Source organism: Lynx rufus, unplaced genomic scaffold (genome assembly GCF_022079265.1).
Source record: "Lynx rufus isolate CCGP_SWC_20201006 ecotype Redwood Valley unplaced genomic scaffold, mLynRuf1.p SCAF_3, whole genome shotgun sequence".
In the NCBI taxonomy this organism is placed as follows: domain Eukaryota; kingdom Metazoa; phylum Chordata; class Mammalia; order Carnivora; family Felidae; genus Lynx; species Lynx rufus.
In genome coordinates, this window is record NW_025814845.1 from 129,339,453 (window position 1) to 129,360,502 (window position 21,050).

The 21,050-nt window shown below is 38.0% G+C and overlaps 1 protein-coding gene across 1 annotated transcript in view; it reads right to left on the reverse strand.

Annotated features, from left to right (window-relative positions):
- DCHS2 (dachsous cadherin-related 2) overlaps positions 1 to 21,050 on the reverse strand; it is a 251,423-nt gene that overhangs the window by 59,590 nt on the left and 170,783 nt on the right. The window contains exons 8-10 of the mRNA XM_047091507.1: positions 18,312 to 18,469; positions 16,065 to 16,908; positions 13,046 to 13,285 (exon numbers count right to left, since the gene is read on the reverse strand). Of these exons, the coding sequence (XP_046947463.1) occupies positions 13,046 to 13,285; positions 16,065 to 16,908; positions 18,312 to 18,469 (1,242 nt within the window). The remainder of the gene's footprint in view (positions 1 to 13,045; positions 13,286 to 16,064; positions 16,909 to 18,311; positions 18,470 to 21,050) is intronic.

Sequence of the window (21,050 nt, forward strand, 5' to 3'; positions counted from 1 at the left end):
TATGGTATGGTCAGAGGTCCCCCCAAAATACCATTCTATCAGTAGACATTAGGCTTATCATTCCACTAATGATTATTTAATAATCCTGGAGACTACTTTGGTCTCGTAATGATCACATAATCTCTCTTCTGTAGCCAAGACAAAAATTCTGGGCTGAATGTATTATTTCTGTCTATCTCTTAGTACATTATGAAAATGGTGTATACCATTTGGTGTCACTATATGGTGTCACATAGTGTGACACCTAATGGCCCAAGAGCCAATGGTGAATCAAACAGCTGCGGCCTCTGCCTTCAGGGAGTTGACATGGAGAACAGCACCATTTAATTTTGGACCCTTTATTTTTGAAATCAATTCACTCACTTATAGGATTTTATCATACATTATACATTACGTTATACCCTGCATTATATATTATTTTAATCTTTATTTAAAATGTTTAACATTTTAATTGCCAACACTTGTCAAACCCAGAAAATGTTTAAACTCAATTCTTTATATTTTCTCTTCCTCCCATTGTTCCCATTATTTTGTAGTGTGCCTTACCATTGTACCCAATATTTTCCTGACTTCTTAGAAACTTTCAGATTTTATTATTTCCATTATCCTATATAGCTTTGATTCCTGAGACAAGCCATTCACCTTTAATCCTCCTAGTATATTATGAAGGATAAACAAGATTCTTAATTATACCTATAGTTTGCATACATACATTTTTTACATACATTTCACACTCCCAAATTCACACCCTTCATAACTGAAATTATGTGAAGTAACTTTAAAATATGGTTCTTTTAGAATTTATTTAGTGCCTTCCTTCTTCCACCTTATACCCTATAATCATCCAGAAGAAACACAGCATCATCAAACGTGAGCACCAAGAAAATAAAAATAAAATAGAGATTATTCAGTCTAATTTCATCACCTTACTAACCATATTGGAAATAGGGATCTGAAGATATTCAGTGGTATACTTATGACGTACACCTAGTGAGAGGTATGTGTGTGTGTGTGTGTGTGTGTGTGTGTGTGTGTGTGTGGACACATACATATATTGCTCTTAGACCTCAAGACCTATAGCACTGTGACCTCTTAATTTCTCCAAGACACCCCTCTCAATTCGGTTCTTTGCCTCTCCAGCCCAGACCCATGAATGATCACTTTCACAACTGTGACAGTTTCCTCAGTCTGGCGGCTTTTGGCCAAAGATGCCGAGCAAAGCCTTAAGCCAGCATCATTCCAGCCATCGCTCTGCCCTCCTTGGATACCCAGCAGATAACTGGGGCTGGAAGAAAATGTCACAACAGCATAGACTGAGGCTGCAGAAATGTCATCATCATCCAGCAGTCCCCTTCCAACTCTCCTGTGTCATCCCTCTCCTATTCAAGGTCTCCCACCCAACACCTCTGGGCTCACTTCCACAGATGGCTTTCTGTCATATTTCCCAGAGAAAATGAAGGCATCAGGAAAGCACTCCCTCAACTTTCTGCGTCTACACTCAACTCTAACTCCTGGTTTCTGTTTCAATGGCAAGAGTAATCCTTCCAGTGCTCCTTTTAGGAATTTTCCTCATGTCTAGTCTTTCTCATTAATTATTTCCCTTAAATTATATTCTTCTCTGTCTAGAGGAATCAAGATTTTTTTTCCTTCTCATTATAGCTAAGCTTATTTTAAAAATGCTATCCGTTCTCTGCAGCTAGCTTGAAAATGTCATACCTAGCTATTCTTTCTACAGTCACCAAGACCTTCTGGTTATAAAATTTACTGGTTATTTTAGTTTTTATCTGATTTTTCTTCTCTGTGGCTTCAGATATTGCTCACTGATGTTTAAAAAGATGGAAAAGCAAGTTGACAATAAATTTCATATTAAAAAAAGATGGAAAAGAAGGAACAAAGTGAAACAGATGAGAGGGAGAGACAAAAAAGATGGTGGAGGAAGGAATTCATCCCACCTCTTTCCCAATCCACTGTCTTCAAGTTTTTACCCATATGCAGATGACATCCATGTGTCTGCATTAAGCTTCAGGTCTTTGGTTGTCTCATTCATTTGTGTGTTCACTCATTCATTTGTGTGTTCACTCATTCACGTGTTCATTGCACATATGCACATATACTGAGTGCCAGGCACTGGAAAGATACCCTTGAATAATAAGTAATTATCTTGGTTCTCAAACTTTCCCTCTAGTGGGGCAAGCAATTATGTCAATGAATTATAGACAGTGTCATAGAAAATATGAAATCACTGAGGAAGTGGATCAGGGAAGACTCACCCGAGGTAGACAGTTTTTCATTACCTCATTAAATAAACATATAGAGAGAGTGACAGTAGATGCTAAGGTACCATGCCAGGGGCTAAGAATATAACTTCCAGCAGGAAGGCAAATTCTCTCTCCTCACAGTGCTTGCAGAATAGCACGGCACAAGGATAAGTTAGCAAGCAACTACAATTCCACATAAGACATCACTGGGAAAGTATGGTTGCCTTCTGTCTAAGCTGAGCCTCTAAAGATGAATAGGATTTAATAAGTAAGAAAGAAGAAAGAATGTTTGAGCGCATTCAAAGTAAAATCCAAACACCTCAGTACAGTCTACAAAGCCCCACATTATATGGGTTCTGCTTATTTCTCCAACCTCTTCTCACGCACTCCACTGCTATGCTCCTGGTCCCGCTGGCTTCCCTTCTGTTCTGCAAACATGTTTCATTTCTTTCTGTCAGGTCTTAGTAGTTGCTGATCTCTCTGAATGCTCCTCTCTCAGTTCTTTCCGTGGCTATTAGTTATGAAACTATTGTTGTCTTGGATCTAAGTCCATCCTGCTCTGCTCGGCCCCATGATGCTGGGGCTGGGGATCTGTAAGCCACAGTCTTGTCTTGCCAATGGACTCCATCCTCTGGTCTGCCGCCAGGGGACACCAGAGGGAGAGTGAAAGTCAGAAGGAGAGGTGATGGGACCCCCTTCCGTTTGCTCCCTGTCTCTGTCAGCGCTGTCATTTCATCTCCTGTAGTAACTGCTCATGGCTTTCAATCTTCTGGCACTCCCAGAGCCAGGCTCTGCAAGGCCCTTTAATTTTCTCTTTAGGTTCTGATAACCTTGACCTCTTCTAGGGGTGATAGCTGTTTCTATGGTTATTTTTCCTGGTTATCTCCAGATTCTCCTTTTGCTTACTTAGCCTTCCAACACCTGTATTATAATCTCTGGTTTTCCTGGCTGCACCTGACTGATAGAGAACTTGGCAGCAGGATGGATCTCAGGTATCAGGGATTCTGAGTTTGGTTATGTCTTTGGCCTTGCATACAGTGCTGGGTTCTTTGATCATGGGAAATGGGATACTAGTAGTTCATGACTTGCAGTGATAGCACAATCGATTAAATTATCACCTGCATTCGATTATGAGGAAGTTACTCTCAAAGGACTCAAATTCCTTAGAGGACCAAATGGCCATATGATAGTAAAAAGGAGTATGATGTGAGATAGCTGTTTCTGAACTGTACTAGGAACTTACAGAAAGAAAACTACAAGCTGAAGCTTTAAACCTGCAGCCAAGTCATAACTAAAAACCAGAAAGCTCTTGCAAGCCCTAAAGTTAATCTCCCTGAAGATCAGACTCAAACTGAGTGGCAGACACAACAGGTAACTTCTAGCAAGGAGACGTTTATTCACAAGAAGACCTGTAAGTACAGTCATCCCAACATATTGCAGGCAGTCATGTGCAAATCTGGCTCCACTTCTAAAGAATGGCACAATTTTTCTAATTTATATTAGAATAAACCTGGGGAATATGTGTGGAAATCATCTCTGAGGATGTGAGACCCAGGAAAATAAAACACAATTTTGGTTTAGGCTGGAATTCTTGGTGTCATGTGTTAATTCATACAGTTATGTCTCTTGACAGTTTCTTTGATGGACTGATTTAATAGTGGCCTATCCTCACTGAGGTTGAGATGCCGCATCTTCTGCATACTATACAGTAAGATTCGAACAGCTTGAAGAACTGGGAATGTTAGGACAGTTTTGCCATGTATGACATGCCCACCCAGCACTCTACCCCTACCCTCGGTACATTTCCCAAGAGTTCAGAGGACCTTCCTTTACAAAGACTCTGGGAAAGATATCAGTTAGAAGGATGCCAGCATCCTTTAAAGGCCCCTCTGCTAATTGGCCTCTGGAGGCTGTGAATGATGGTGCCCTGACCCTGGAGACCATCTTCTGAGAACAAACACTCTATACCAACTTGTAAAAACAATCAGAAGTGATTTGCTTTTAAATTCAGCATCCTTTCTTAATAAAAACCCTCAAGAAAGTCAGGATAGAAGGAACATACTTAAACATCATAAAAGCCATTTATGAAAAGCCCACAGCTCCTCAATGGGGAAAAACAGAGCTTTCCCCCTGAGATCAGGAACATGACAGTGTTGTCCACTCTCACTGCTGTTGTTTAACATAGTGTTGGAAGTTCTAGCATCAGCAATCAGACAACAAAAGGAAATCAAAGGCATCAAAGTGGGCATAGATGAAGTCAAGTTTTCACTTTTTTGCAGATGACATGATATTATACATGGAAAACCCGATAGACTCCACCAAAAATCTGCTAGAACTGATACATGAATTCAGCAAAATCGCAGGATACAAAATCAATGTACAGAAATCAGTTGCATTCTTATACACTAATAATGAAGCAACAGAAAGACAAATAAAGAAACTGATCCCATTCACAACTGCACCAAGAAGCATAAAATACCTAGGAATAAACCTAACCAAAGATGTAAAAGATCTGTATGCTGAAAACTATAGAAAGCTTATGAAGGAAATTGAAGAAGATACAAAGAAATAGGAAAACATTCTGTGCTCATGGATTGGAAGAATAAATATTGTTAAAATGTCAATACTACCCAAAGCTAACTACACATTCAATGCAATCCCAATCAAAATTGCACCAGCATTCTTCTCGAAGCTAGAACAAGCAATCCTAAAATTTGTATGGAACCACAAAAGGCCCCAAATAGCCAAAGTAATATTGAAGAAGAAGATAAAAGTGGGAGGCATCACAATCCTAGACTTTAGCCTCTATTACAAAGCTATAATCATCAAGACAGCATGGTATTGGCACAAAAACAGACACATAGACCAATGGAATAGAATAGAGACTCAAGAATTGGACCCACAAATGTATGGCCAACTAATTTTGACAAAGCAGGGAAGAGTATCCAATGGAAAAAAGACAGTCTCTTTAACAAATGGTGCTGGGAGAACTGGACAGAATGGAAAAAAGACAGTCTCTTTAACAAATGGTGTTGGGAGAACTGGACAGAAAACATGCAGAAGAATGAAAGTAGACCATTTTTTACACCATTCACAAAAATAAACTCAAAATGGATGAAGGACCTGAATGTGAGACAGGAAGCAATCGAAACCCTAGAGGAGAAAGCAGGAAAAAAGCTCTCTAACCTCAGCCACAGAAATTTCTTACTTGACACATCTCCAAAGGCAAGGAAATTAAAAGCAAAAGTGAACTATTGGGACCTCATCAAGATAAAAAGCTTCTGCACTGCAAAGGAAACAATCAACAAAACTGAAAGGCAACTGATGGAATGGGAAAAGATATTTGCAAATGACATATTAGATAAAGGGCTAGTATCCAAAATCTATAAAGAACTCACCAAACCCCGCACCCGAAAAACAAATAATCTAGTGAAGACATGGGCAGACGACATGAGTATACACTTTTCTAAAGAAGACATCCAGATGGCCAACAGGCACATGAAAAGATGCTCAACGTTACTCCTAATCAGGGAAATACAAATCAAAACCACACTGAGATACCACCTCACGCCAGTCAGAGTGGCTAAAATGAACAAATCAGGAGACTATAGACGCTGGTGAGGATGTGGAGAAACGGGAACCCTCTTGCACTGTTGGTGGGAATGTAAACTTGAGCAGCCTCTCTGGAGAACAGTGTGAAGATTCCTCAAAAAATTAAAAATAGATCTATCCTATGACCCAGCAATAGCACGCTAGGAATTTACCCAAGGGATACAGGAGTGCTGATGCATAGGGGCACTTGTACCCCAATGTTTATAGCAGCACCTTCAACAATAGCCAAATTATGGAAAGAGCCGAAATGTCCATCAACTGACAAATGGATAAAGAAGATGTGGTTTGTATATACAATGGAATACTACTTGGCAATGAGAAAGAATGAAATATGGCCATTTGTAGCAATGTGCATGAAACTGGAGAGTGTTATGCTAAGTGAAATAAGTCAGGCAGAAAAAGACAGATACATATGTTTTCACTCCTATGTGGATCCTGAGAAACTCAACAGAAGACCAGGGGGGACGGAAAGGGGGATAAAAAGTTACAGAGAGGGAAGGAGGCAAACCATAAGAGACCCTTAAATACTGAGAACAAACTGAGAGTTGATGGGGGGTGGGGGAGAGGGGAAAGTGGGTGATGGGCATTGAGGAGGGCACCTGTTGGGATGAGCACTGGGTGTTGTATGGAAACCAAGGTGACAATAAATTACATACAAAAAAAAAAAAAAACTTGGGGCGCCTGGGTGGCGCAGTCGGTTAAGCGTCCGACTTCAGCCAGGTCACGATCTCGCGGTCCGGGAGTTCAAGCCCCGCATCAGGCTCTGGGCTGATGGCTCAGAGCCTGGAGCCTGTTTCCGATTCTGTGTCTCCCTCTCTCTCTGTCCCTCCCCCGTTCATGCTCTGTCTCTCTCTGTCCCAAAAATAAATAAACGTTGAAAATAAAAAAAAAAAACTTAAAAAAAAATAAGTGATTTGCTTTTACCCAGCAGAAACAACAGAGTACATCTCTATGTAATCTCTTCCACTATTGGCCATCATCTACTTGGCAGAGATATTGCTCATCTTGGCATCCAATAGAACATCATACTAAACCACTACTTTGATGACATCACAACTGGATCTAGTGTGCAGAAAGTAGCAAGTAACTTAGATGTCTTAATTAGATGTATCTATTAGACCACCCATTGGCAAACTATAGACTACTGGCCACTTTTGTAAAGTTTTGCTAAAACACACCTGCTCTCATTTCTTTATGTATTATCTGTTGCTGCTGTCTTGGTGAGACGTCAGAGTTGAGTGACAGAAACTGCATGGTCCTCAAAACCTAAAATATTTAGTACCTTGCCCTTTACAGAGAGAAATTTGCAGAGCCCTGTCCTGGAGTCAAGGGTGGGAGAGGAATAGCAGTTGAGGATAGAGAAGAAAGCTAGAGTCACTGCATAAAGTGAATGGCTGTTAAACAAGAGGAAATAAAACTTCATCCTCAAAACCATGAGGAATTAATAAAGAATTCTGACCATAGGAGTGTTATTTTCAGGTTTACTTTTTAGGAAGATCATTTGTCATGGAACTCCTCAACCGTAGAATGCCCACACAAGTCAGACATTTCTAAAGCAAAATAGGATCATGCCTGACTGATTGAATTGAATAAACAAATGAATGAATTCTGAAGAGTGAAGGCAACTTGAAGCAGGTTATTTTACAGATGTTCCAGTTTCTCAAATCACAGAGTCAAAATCTTTACTGAGCTACTTTGTCTTAGCTTGCACTACGTTAGGGACCTGGGATAAAAGTGAATAAAACATGCCCTGAATCCATGAGAAGTTCCCAGCCTAAAGGGCAGAGAGACGAGTAAATAATTAGACAATGACAATTCCCTGCATTAAATAAGACTAAATCAAAGTTTTAATAGTGATTGTCTCTGGGTGAGGAAAATTATAAGTGGTTCTTATTCTTTTTTTTCATGCTTACTATTTCATTAATTTTAAGGCTTATTTTTCCCCACATTTGAATATTTCTGAAGTTAGATGCATTTTACAGTGAATACTGTTTTAGAGTCAATGAAACAGATGAAATACTGTCATGGCAGTGTTTATCCCTCGCTCCAAGTATAGGCTGTCGTGTGAAGTTGTAATCCAGCACAAGACATTTTTCAGGAAATCAGATCCAGAGTTAATTCCAAATAAACTCAGACAGAGAATACAGCTGACCCTTGAACAACACGATTTGAACTACACGAATTCATGTACACGTGGATTTTTTTTTTATAAATACAGTATAGTACTGTAAATTTATTTTCTCTTCCTTCTGATTTTCCTAAAACCATTTTCTTGTCTCTAGCTTATTTTGTTGTAAGAATATAGTATAGAATACATATAATCTACAAAACATGTGTTCATTGACTGTTTACATTATCAGTAAGGCTTCTGGTCAACTGCAGCCTACCAGTGGTTAAGTTTTTGGAGCCTCAAAAGTTAAACGTGCGTTTTTGACTGTGTGAGGGGCAGTCAGCACTCCTCATCCCCACGTTGGTCAAAGGTCAACTGTACAGTTTTTTTATGGAATAGAGAATAAAATCTCACTATAGAATTTGACATTTTTTGCATGGCAACGTGCTGTTAAATGATCTTGTATTCACCACTATTGAGCAAATATATCAGCAGGAGAGATTCATCTGCCCTAGCGGGGGCACCCTTTCTCCAGGGACTAGGGGAGGGGCGCCCCTGGGGGTAAATCTTTTCTCCTTAACAATAGAACTCTTGTTGGTGGTACCAAAGCTGTAGCAGTTTTAATATCTTAGTTAAAACCTGGTAGTTGTTTTTCCCTTTTAATACATGAAAAAACTCCTGTTAGTACTAGTGTGAGTCATACATCATAAACATGCAGGGCTCGAAGTCCCATGGGTTTTGAAGGCCAAACAACACTGTAGGCTTACAATTTTAAAAACATATGTTAAGCTTTCTAGTATTAAGTAACGCTATACTATTTTTTAAAAATACATACTAAAAAGTAAACCATTCATAAATTCCAATGTGATGCCAGTTATGTTAAAATCTTGACTACGTCATCTAGTTCTTATGCATAATTCTTTTTCATTGTTTTAAACCAACAAGCAAAGATAAAAAACAAAAACCAAAAAACAAAAACAACAAAAGGTTGAGGGAAAATACATTCAAAGGCACTTGCTTAACAAATCTGGCCTCATTAAAAACACTGAGATTAACAGTAAGCCAAAATGGTCCCCAGAACACGTCAAGGTGCATGTGACTCATGAAGATGCTAATGTGTATTTCAAATATCCATCAATGCAAAGCCAGAAAAACAAAAATTTTGCATCTAAATTCTCCATCCAGGGGCGCCTGGGTGGCGCAGTCGGTTAAGCGTCCGACTTCAGCCAGGCCACGATCTCGCGGTCCGTGAGTTCGAGCCCCGCGTCAGGCTCTGGGCTGATGGCTCAGAGCCTGGAGCCTGCTTCCGATTCTGTGTCTCCCTCTCTCTCTGCCCCTCCCCCATTCATGCTGTGTCTCTCTCTGTCCCCAAAATAAATAAACATTAAAAAAAAAAAATAAATTCTCCATCCAGCAAACCATAACCTTTGGCATAACGAAGTCTTCAATTCAGTTTAAGTAACAGGTTTATTCTAAAAGAAAATAACACCAACAGTAGGCAACCTGACAGTAAAAAGTGGAATGCATATTTACAATAATCAGTTTTAGTTGATACATGTAAAGATTTGAGAGAAATGCTTTTCTCTCTCTTCTTACATTGAAGCAAGAGATTCCTTAGCAGTGTCCATTACCAAAACTAAAATTAGTAAGATAAAGTAAGGTCAAGAAGAGGAAGCATTTTATATATTTTAATAATTGCTGATGAGTAATGACTCCTAATGATTGCATGGATTCACATTGGTGACATGTTCAGCATATGTCTGTGAACTTTGGGAAGTAGTTTTTGTGTTGCTCAGGGCCCTATGTTGCTCAGTTTACACCAGAGAGCATTCTAAGAGAACTTTATTGAACTATTGTGAAACACAAAGCTTATGTATATTTTCCATTGTTTCTATCACCCTTAAGACCATACTGCCAAAAATGTGCTAAATAAATTCTATAAGTACAAGTTGGGAGGAAGAATTGGTACCACACTCCAGCCCTGTGTCCTTGAGCATAGTAAGAGTAATTCTGTGATCATACTGCCCCATTCTGGTCAAAAGAGAGAAAATTAGGTTAGTCTTTGAAAAGAAAGTTTTTGCAGCATCATATACAGATTTATGCAAAATGCATTTCATTAAAAGATGATGTTTTCCCAAGGGGCAAAGCATCTAAAATGGTATACAATGTAGTTTAAAAGCTCAAGGAAGTCTATCTTTTACCCCTTGGATGAACAATTTGGGAAGAAAATGCTACTGTTAATACTAATATTACCATGGACATATCTATTACAATTTTTGTTAAAAAAATTATACTGATGGGGCGCCTGGATGGCTCCGTTGGTTGAGCGTCCAACTTCAGCTCAGGTCATGATCTCATGGTTTTCTAGTTCAAGACCCCGCCTCAGGCTCTGTCCTGACAGCTAGGAGCCTGCTTCGGATTCTGCATCTCCCTCTCTCTCTGCCCCTCCCTTGCTTGCACTCGGTCTCTATCTCTCTCAAAAATAAACATTAAAAAAATGTTTTTTAATTATACGGATTATGTAATGCCACTTGCTATATACAAAGGTGAACTTAAAAAGGTTGGCTCATTCATGGATTGAAAGAATTAATATTGTTCAAATATCAATACTTTCCAAAGCAATCCACAGATTCAATGCAATTCCTATCAAAAGTCCAAAGGCATATTTCATAGAAGTAGAACAAATCATTCTAAAATTTGTATGGAACCACAAAAGATCCCAAATGACTAAAGCAATCGTGAGAAAGAACAAAGCTGGAGGTGTCATGCCCCCTGATTTCCTACGACAAAGCAATGGTAATCAAAACAGTATGGGACTGGCACAGAAACAGACACAGAGATCAGTGGAACAGAACCAAGAGCCCTGAAACAAACCCACACAATACATGGACAATTAAGTTATGAAAAAGAAGCTAAGAATATACAATGGGGAAAGAGCAGTTTCTTAAATAAATGGTGTTGAGAAAACTAGTCAGTTACACACAAAAAAAATGAAACTGGACCACTATCTTACACCAAATACAAAAATTAACTCAAAATGAATTAAACACTTGAATGTAAAACCTAAAACGATAACATGCCTAGAAGAAAACACAGGTGGTAAACTTTGTGACATAAGTCCTAGTGATGTTCTTGTGGATCAGATTCCAAAGTCAAGGGAAAGAAGAGCAAAAATTAACAAATGAGAATACATCAAACTAAAAAGCTTCCGCATATAAAGGAAACCATCATGAAAACAAACACCCTCCTGAATAGAAGATATTTGCAAATCATGCATTTGATAGGGGTTAATATCCAAAATACATAAAGAACTCAAACTCAACAACAAAAAACAACATGATTTTTTAAAGTACAGAGGATCTGAGTAAACATTTTTTCCAAAGAAGACACATAGGTAGCCAACAGCCACATAAAAAGATGTTCAACATAACTAATTATTAGGGCAATGCAAATCAAAACTACAATGATGTATCATGTCATATCTGTTAGAATGGCTATTATCAAAAAATAACAAGTGTTGGATAGGATGTGGAGAAAAGAAAATACTCACACACTGTTGGTGGGAATATAAATTGGTGCAGCCACTATGGAAAACACCATCATGGAGAGTCCTCAAAAATTAAAAATAGAACTACTGCATGATCCAGCTATTCCACTACTGGGTATTTATCCAAAGAAAGTGAAAATGCTAATTTGAAAAGACACTTGTACCCTTATGTTCACTAAAGCATTATTTAAAATAGCCAAGATATGTAAGCAACCTAAATGTCCATCAATGGATGAATGGATTAAAAAATGTGATACACACACACACACACACACACACACACACACACACACACACTACTCAGTCATAAAAAAGAATTAAATCCTGCCATTTGTAACAACATGGTTGGACCTTTGGACATTGAGGATATTATACTAAGTGAAATAAATCAGAAGGAGAAAGTCTGAGACCCTATGATTCAGTCCCATGTGGAATCTAAAAACAAAAGGAACAAAATGAAGTGAAGAGAAACTCATAGATACAGAGAATAGACTGGTGGTCACCAGAGGGGAAGGCGGTTGGTGGGTGAAAAGGGTAAAAAAATGTCAATTGTAGAGTGACAGATGGTAACTAGATTTGTGGGAGTAACCACTTTGTAGCGTATACAGATGTCCAATTATAATGTATGTCTGAATCTTCTATAATAAAAATATATATATGCAAAAGGTAAAAAGATGAGCTTATTAAGCAATTTGTATGAACTCAGATGGAGAAAATTGGCATATTTCAATGGCAAACACTGTAATTTTCAGCATTTTTTTTAAATATAAACATTATTAAAATTACTGAATCTTACATAGAAAAAGTCACAGTGATATTGAAAAGCAATTCTAAGACATTTACAAATTACTAGCTACAGTCAATTCATTCACTTCAAAGTCATTTGTCTGGACATAGTGGCTGACATTAATACGAGTAATAACAGTAATGACATAAGTTAACATTCATTGACCACTTAATTGTGCCAGTCACATGTAATAATGCATTCATACTCATGACAGAACTACAAATTAGGCACTATCATTATCCCCATTTTCCAGATAAGCAAACATAGCAACAGATAGAATTAGCTACTTGTTCAAAGTTACACAGCTGAAGTAAAGGGTAGTTCTAGGATTCAAACCCAAGCATCCTCTGTCTTCCATTGTGCTATATATAGAGGAAATACAGAACCATTTACCTTTTTGTATGCAATGTATCTAACCATTACACTCTGGAAATGTGATACTTTGTCTATACTTCAGTTTATTGTCAAGATCAAATCAGTAAGTTGCATACAAATTAATTAGGTGTGTATCATTCTACCATAAATAATATAAATCAATACAAACAAAAGCCATATTGAAGCAAACATTATCTTTACGTGTGTATATGTTTTTACGTGTATGCTAATTAAAGAAGTATTAGAAGTTTGAGATAAGTAGCAACTGTCTTCATTTTTCTGAGCCATAAGTAGTTTAAATTATGTGAATTTTTGTTTTTGGCATTAATTGCCAAGTTTCTATACTTTTAAATTACCTGAATCTCTGTCCATAGCTTCAACCCTTATGACAAACTCCCCTGGATTTTGGTTTTCTTTAACTGAAGCTTCATACAAGTTCTGCTGAAATACTGGTGCCTCATCATTTACATCAAGAACAGTAATTGTCAAAGTCTGGGATGAAGAAAGCACGGGTATGCCGTCATCCAGGGCCAGAAGGGTCAGAATGTGCTGGGTTTTTATTTCATAATCCAAAGGACAAGTTGTTGTTAGTAAGCCTGATTTGAAAGAGGAGAAGACAAATATTAGAAACATTTTTTTAAAGAAGTCATGGTTACTCCACCTTTGTCTAAATTACCTAACTTGCTAAAAATTCAGACGTTTTCTTTGTTCAAGAATAAATCTTATTGGGGTGCCTGGGTGACTCAGTCAGTTAAGCATCTGACTGTTGAGACTCTTGATTTCAGCTCAGGACATGATCTCATGGTTCATGGGATCGAGCCCCACATCGGGCTCTCACAGAGGCTGCTTAGGATTCTCTGTAATCCTAATAAATAAATAAATAAATAAACAAACAAACAAATAAGTAAGTAAATAAATAAATAAGAGGCTGCTTATTTATTTAGTTTGAGAGGATTCTCCGTAATCTTTATTAGGATTCTCTGTAATCCTAATAAATAAATAAGTAAATAAATAAATAAATAAATAAATAAGAGGCTGCTTATTTAGTTTCTCTCTCTCTCAAACTAAATAAATAAACTTAAAAAAAATAAATCTTATTAAACTGACATTTATTAAACTGACATTGAGTTTATATATTACCAAGAATAAAAAATATATATATTGCCAAAAAATAAAAATGATTCTTTTGACTAAAAGACTACAAACATTCTAGTTTAAATTATAAAATGAATGAGAATTCAGAAATAATCTACCATATATCATTATCTATGGAGATGATTACATCAAAATTATTTACCTATCCAACTTTTACTTTCATTTAAAAAATCTAGGTTAGAGGTGCCTGGCTAGCTCAGTCGATAGAGCACATGGCTCTTGATCTCAGGGTTGTGAGTTCAAGCACCGCACTGGGCAGGGAGCCTACTTAAAATAATAAAACAAGGGTGCCTGGGTGGCTCAGTTGGTTGAGCATCCGACTCTCAATTTCAGCTCAGGTCATGATCTCAGGGTCATGGGGTCGAGTCCTGCATTGGGCTCTGTACTGAACATAGAGCCTGCTTGGGATTCTCTCTGTCTCTCTGTCTCTCTCCCTTCCTCTGCCCCTCCCCTGTTCTCACATGCTCTCTCTCTCCTTAAAATAAAAAAAAATTAAAAAACCCCAAAGCCCAACCAAAACCGAACAACAAAACTAAAACAAACAAAAAAACAAATCTAGGTTGCGAGAGTATACACTCCAGGTCAAATGACACGTGGTGTTTAATGTTTTAAAGTGACCAAGTTACAAAAAGGTGAGTATGGCTATATTCTTTAAGATAAAGACTTAACATCTCTTTATACTACTCTCCATTAACTATCTTTTTTTTTTTTTTACTAACAAAAGATAGTTAAGACTTTATAACTCAGGTAATAAACTCCAAAGCATGTAACTTACCTAAGCAAAGTGTTACAAAGTTTGCACACATAGAGCTGCTACCTGATTCCAGTTCCCATAATTCTTCTTTTAGGATTGCTGTTTGCTTCTCTAACACATGCTTATCCTATGAGAACTTATCTTCATATAATTAAAGAAGCTTGCCCTTTTAGATTTCATAAGATAGTTTTTCAATTACTTATCACTTTATATTTCAGAGCCAAAGCCATTGCAAAACTCACTATGTCTTCCTCATAAGAAATGTGAGCTTTGTGAAGAAAAATAGCCTGTCTTCTCTGAATGCATTCAGCAAGGATCATTTATGTCTTTGAAAAATATCTCCACTGAAACAGCCAGTACCATTGCTCAAGAGTCGTGATACCTATATTACTGAAGCATGATTCTAATTTTATCCATCCTCTTTAACGATCTGGAATAGACCTTCCTTAGCCATGCTGGAAAACATTTTAAGTGTCATTGAAACAGGTCCTTGGAGACCCCTGCTCTAACAGAAATCAGCAGCTGAGTCTGGACTATCTCTCTGTCAGTTGGGCTTTTAGGTGATGGTCATGCGTGCCTCAGAATGGAACCATATGTACAGGATTTAATAAATATTTTGATGAAATTTTCCAATGGTATATAGCCAGACTATAATCATGACTTCCAAATCCTATACATTCAGTCCCATTCCAAATAATGTTCCTAACTAACAGTTGGGCCAAATGGTATGTACATCTGAGATGTTTTATCTAAGACTTATGCAGAAATGGCTTTATTATATTTTGCTAGTCCATCTTTTCAAATCAGGTTGAGGGATGTTAATTTCCAATTTCACAAGAATGACACTCTATACATGTAATCTTCCATCGAAACACATCAAAATTTCCAGGAGATGTTATCTGGCAATATGGTGACAGCAAGAAAAGTGAAGTGACAGTGAATGACATTGAATAAGTGACAGAGGGGACGGTGAGTAAATGCTTCTGTAAAAAATAAAATGTTACAGCTGATGTGAAAGTAAGGGTCTTAATGCCCATATCAATCCAATAATTTACAAATACAGTATCTCCAACTATTTACAAACGTGTATTGGCACAATCTTACAGATAGGATTCTATGCTAATGTCTGATCAATGCTGACGCTTAGTCTTGCTCTGCCTCAATTTACTTTGGGCCCTGTGAGGACCCACAGTGCAAAGTCTCAAAGAAGTTTGCCACTGTATATTCATCCCATGAAATGTGAGCTAGCAACAAAGCACAGTCGCTTTTAATTTCAGCAAAAAGGTCAATTACAGTTGGCTCTCTAAATACAACCTCTGTGCCTATCATATACGCAAGTTAAACAGTAAATCAAGTCACATTTCTTTAAAGCCAGTGTATCTTGAGAATTATTTTAACATAGGAAAACAAAAAGGACAAATGTAAGCAAGTGATCAGAGACTTTAATTGACAACGGCATACAGTACCTGATGACTCATCTAGCATAAAGGCCATGTTTTCATTTCCTGAAAGGATGCTGTATGTTACTCTTCCATTCCTTCCTTCATCTGGATCTTGAGCAGTTATGTGGTGCACCAAAGAGCCCACTGTGGCATCCTCTTTGATGTGGGCCATGGGGAAAGACATAAAAGTGGGGCTGTGGTCATTTACATCCAAAATCACTACCTTTGCCATCAGTGATCCCACGCGCCGGTCTGTCACATTCACAGCCTGATCGGATGCTGTTATTGTCAGCATGACAGCTGGAACTCTCTCTCTGTCAAGGGGGGATGCAGTGACTAATGTGCCAAATGAGGGGTGGATAAGAAAGGGACTCATGCCAGGGTGGTGGGATTCGATGAAGTATTGAATTCTACTGTTCAAAAAACTGCCATCCCCATCCTTGGCATTGAAGACATGCACCAGCGTCCCTATAGGGACATTCTCTTCCACGCTTATCACGATGAGCTCTTCTTGGAAAGATGGGGAATGGTCATTCTGATCTTCCACATCAATATTAAGGAAGACCGTGCTATTCAGGGGAGGGGTTTTGCTATGGTCTTTAGTAACCACCCTGAATAAATAATGGGATGTCATTTCATAATCAAGTTCCTTAGAAAGGAATAAGTCTCCTGTCGAGCTGTCAATTTTGAAGTGCCCATCCTTGTCATCTGCAGCAATACTAAAATGTAACTTTCCATTATGATGTTGCTGAAGGTGATCGGCTGACTTTATCAAGCTCATTATTTTTGCAGGCTTCAAGTTTTCTGGTAAAACTAAGTGTCTAATATTCTGAGAAATGATAGCTCTCCCTTTTGATAGAGGTATCACCTGAAATAAGAATGGAAAGAAGGTGTTAATTTGGGATCCTTTGTAACAGATGAATCAATAGATGTGATGATAGTATTTCAGAAGCAAATCCCTTCCATTTGTATGATACACATATTAATTGGTGAGAAAACGTCTTTTTCTATTATATAATTCCAAGGTGTCTCTGAAGATTGAAAATTGTGTAATAGCTAGGAGATAAGAAAGTACACAATTTTCCACTTCCCCATTTGTTTTAATGTGCGATAGTATCTGGGAGATAAGAAAGTACAGAATTTTCCACTTCCCTGTTTGTTCTAATGCGTGAAATGAGGTTTGGTAAGACCGTGCTACAGTTAAGCTGAATTGTAGCTTTGTGATTCTTCAACAAGACTGTGGGATAGATAGTTCTCCAAATTACTCTAAATCCTAGAGACCAATATATCCATAATGGCCACATCTGTGCACATTTATGTATCATGTGTCTTTGTTTATCTGAAACCAGAGACTTGGAAGTATTATGATATAGAATTTTCTCCTAACCCACATATCCACAATCAACAAAGAATATAATTTGGAAAGCGAATTCTTAGGGATATCTCTTCTTGATTATTACACACATCTATACTAATATTACTGATTATCATGTGCATGAACAAAGAAATCTAGCTAAGCACAGTCATCTCATCTTTGACTGGTTAGTGTGAATTTTTCCTACAATGAAGACTTCCCACAAGTTGTTTGCTCATTATGATTAAAGCAAAGCCGTAAAATACGGTTCTCAAGTGACTTTTCTAAATTTAAAAATAATGACAAAGAACTATGTGACTTATTATTGACCACGTGTTTACAGACAAGTTTCTCCCACAAATTTACCAGGTCCTTGCAATTAGGAAAAAGTAAAAGACAAGACACTTTTTTGTTCTTCATAGGCAGAGCAATGTAAATGCAGTGAGCCTATGTAGTGAGAAAGGTAAGTATCTTGTCAGGAAATGTACAAAGTCAAAAGTTAAAAGTTATTTGGGTCTAATCATTTCGCGAGTCATAATAAAAAGACACACATGAATCTTCGGTGCTCTCTAAATACAGCATTCACATTATTTAAGGAATTTTGACCATAACATTTGTATAAAAATCAAACAAAAACCTTCAGAACACCTTTAAAGTTTTTTATTTTTTAAATGTTTATTTATTTTTGAGAGAGAGAGACAGACAGAGCATGAACGGGGGAAGGGCAGAGAAAGAGGGAGACACAGAATCTGAAACAGGCTCCAGGCTCTGAGCTGTCAGCACAGAGCCTGACGCGGGGCTCGAACTCACGAACCATGAGATCATGACCTGAGCTAAAGTCGGAGGCTTAACTGACTGAGCCACCCAGTCACCCCTCAGAATATCTTTCACACCGTACGGTGACAATGGAACATTACCTGAATATTAATGACTGCCTGTCCTTGAAGAGGAGGCTCCCCCTGGTCACTGGCAATTATGGTCATCCTGTAGGAAGGTCTGTAGTCATGTGAAAGTATTGTGGTTGTTCTGATTTCACCACTGTTGGCATCAATCTTGAAGTGATCAGAACTACCTTCTATAGACACACACGGAAATTAAGAAATCAATGTTAACTGACAGTGCAGAAAATAAAGAATTAACTAATCTACATAACCATATAATTTGGAAGATTTATTTGTTTTCAGCTCTGTGAGTGTACAAACATAAAATAATACTAAAAATATAGGCAAGAAACATAACAGATTCTTAAATGTTTTATTATGGAAATTTTCAAACATATATAAAAGTGGAAGGAATGCAACAATGAGCTTTTGTGTGCCTATCATTTTAGCTTCAATAATTATCAACTCATGACTGATCTTTATTCCCCATTCATATAATTCCCCCTTACCATCTTCTTTTCAAGCAAATTCCAGAAATCCTATCATTTCTTCTGTATATATTTCAACATGCATCTCTAAAAAATAAGGAAGTTTGCCTGGGTGGCTCAGTCGGTTAAGCATCTGACTTTTCATTTCAGCTCAGGTCATGATCTCACAGTCTCGTGAGTTTGAGCCCGGCATTGGGATCTGTGCTGACGGTGTGGAGCCTGCTTGGGATTCTCTGTCTCTCTCCCTCTCTCTCTCTCCTCCTCCTCCCCTACTCATGCTGTCTCTGTCTCTCTCAAACAAATAAACTTTAAAAAAAAACTTTAAAAAAAGGAACATTTTTAATATAGTCACAGGACTTCATTATTCTATTAAAAATTAATAATTAGAAGGGCATCTGGGTGGCTCAGTCGGTTGAGCATCCGACTTCAGCTCGGGTCATGATCTCACCGTTCCTGGTTCCCGAGTTCGAGCCTCATGTCAGGCTCTGTGCTGACAACTCAGAGCCTGGAGCCTGTTTCAGATTCTGTGTCTCCCTCTCCGTCTCTGCCCTCCCCCGGCTCATGCTCTGTCTCTCTCTTTTTCTCTCTCTCTCTCTCTCAAAAATAAACATTAAAAAAAGTTTTTTAATTAGTAATTATCCCTTAATCTCATCAAATGTAAAGCGAATTTTAAATTTCCATGGTCTCATAACTATCTTTTCTTTTCTTTTTTTGGTTAGCTCAGCTCAGGTTCAACATAGAGTCTCTGTTTGCATAGCTCTTCAATCTGTGCACTTTTGTTATCCAGCTCTTCATTTTGTTCTTGCAACTCATTTGGTCAAGAAATGGATCATGTATCCTGAAGTTTATCATGATCTGGATTTCACTGTTTCTCATCTGTAACATGTGGCTTAATATGTTCCTCTGTTATCTGTTCCTTAAATGGGAAGGTAGTTCTAGAAAGTGAATCAGATTCAGGTTCAGTTTTGGGGGGGGCAAGTTTACTTCATAAAGTGCCATTTTGCATTTTCCTTCAAAAGCACATGTCTGATGGCCTCCTTTTTTGATGTTGGCCCCCACTGATGCACAGCTAAAGATACATTCACTAAAGATACATTCAGTGTTGCTAAATACAATATTCTGAGTCTATCATCCATTCTTCATTTATTAGCTGGAATATAGTAATAAAGAGAAACTTTCGGGGCACCTGGGTGGCGCAGTCGGTTAAGCGTCCGACTTCAGCTCAGGTCACAATCTCGCGGTCCGTGAGTTCGAGCCCCGCATCGGGCTCTGGGCTGATGGCTCAGAGCCTGGAGCCTGTTTCCGATTCTGTGTCTCCCTCTCTCTCTGCCCCTCCCCCATTCATGCTCTGTCTCTCTCTGTCCCAAAAATAAATAAACGTTGAAAAAAAAATTAAAAAAAAAAAAGAGAAACTTTCATCTACATATTGGTCATCCAATGGGACAGTTCATCCCAGGAAAGTCAGAATAAATACTTGAGGCTAAACTTGTTTTAACAGTGCTCAGAATAATGGATTGGTTCACTAACATTGTCTAGGGCTCCAACTATGACAACGAAAAGTTTGTTTAGTTTCTGTTTTAAGAATGATTAAGCATGAACTAAACACATTGGCAGGGTTTCAATCTATTGCCATTATTATTCTTATTGATGTTCAAACTGTCCCTTCTTTGAAGAGTGGGATCCTCTTAAAGTTGATTCCTGAATTTTTGTAATATGATCCTAGTAATCTGTAGTAGGCTTCCTGTAGCTGGTAGGACAAAATGGCACAGACTCATCTTATAGATTTCCTGTCCGAGACCTGGAGTCAGCTGTTTCTTCAAGGATACTTTACCAGTTATAGAAGATATAAAGACAAATAAAAAAGAATTCCTGCTCTTAAGAAAGTTGGAGCGTGCCTGGGTGGCTCAGTTGGTTGAACATCCAACTTCGGCTCGGGTCATGATCTCATAGTTTGTGAGTTCAAACCCCACGTTGGGCTCTATGCTGACAGCAAGGAGCCTGACGCCTGCTTGGAGTTCTGTGTCTCCTTCTCTCTCTGCCCCTCCCCTGTTCACACTCTGTCTCTCAAAAATGAATAAACATTAAAAAAAAAAAGAAAGTTGGAGGGTAGAGCAGGAATTTATGTAGCATCTATTTATTTGTGATTTCTATGCTTCGATCCATTTATTTAATTCTTAACAAGAATACTGTAGGAAATTTTCATGAATGTTATACATGTCTTTATTTGTATTATATTTATTTTTATCTTGTTATTTTTCTTATATTTTATAGTTTCCTCTATTTAGCA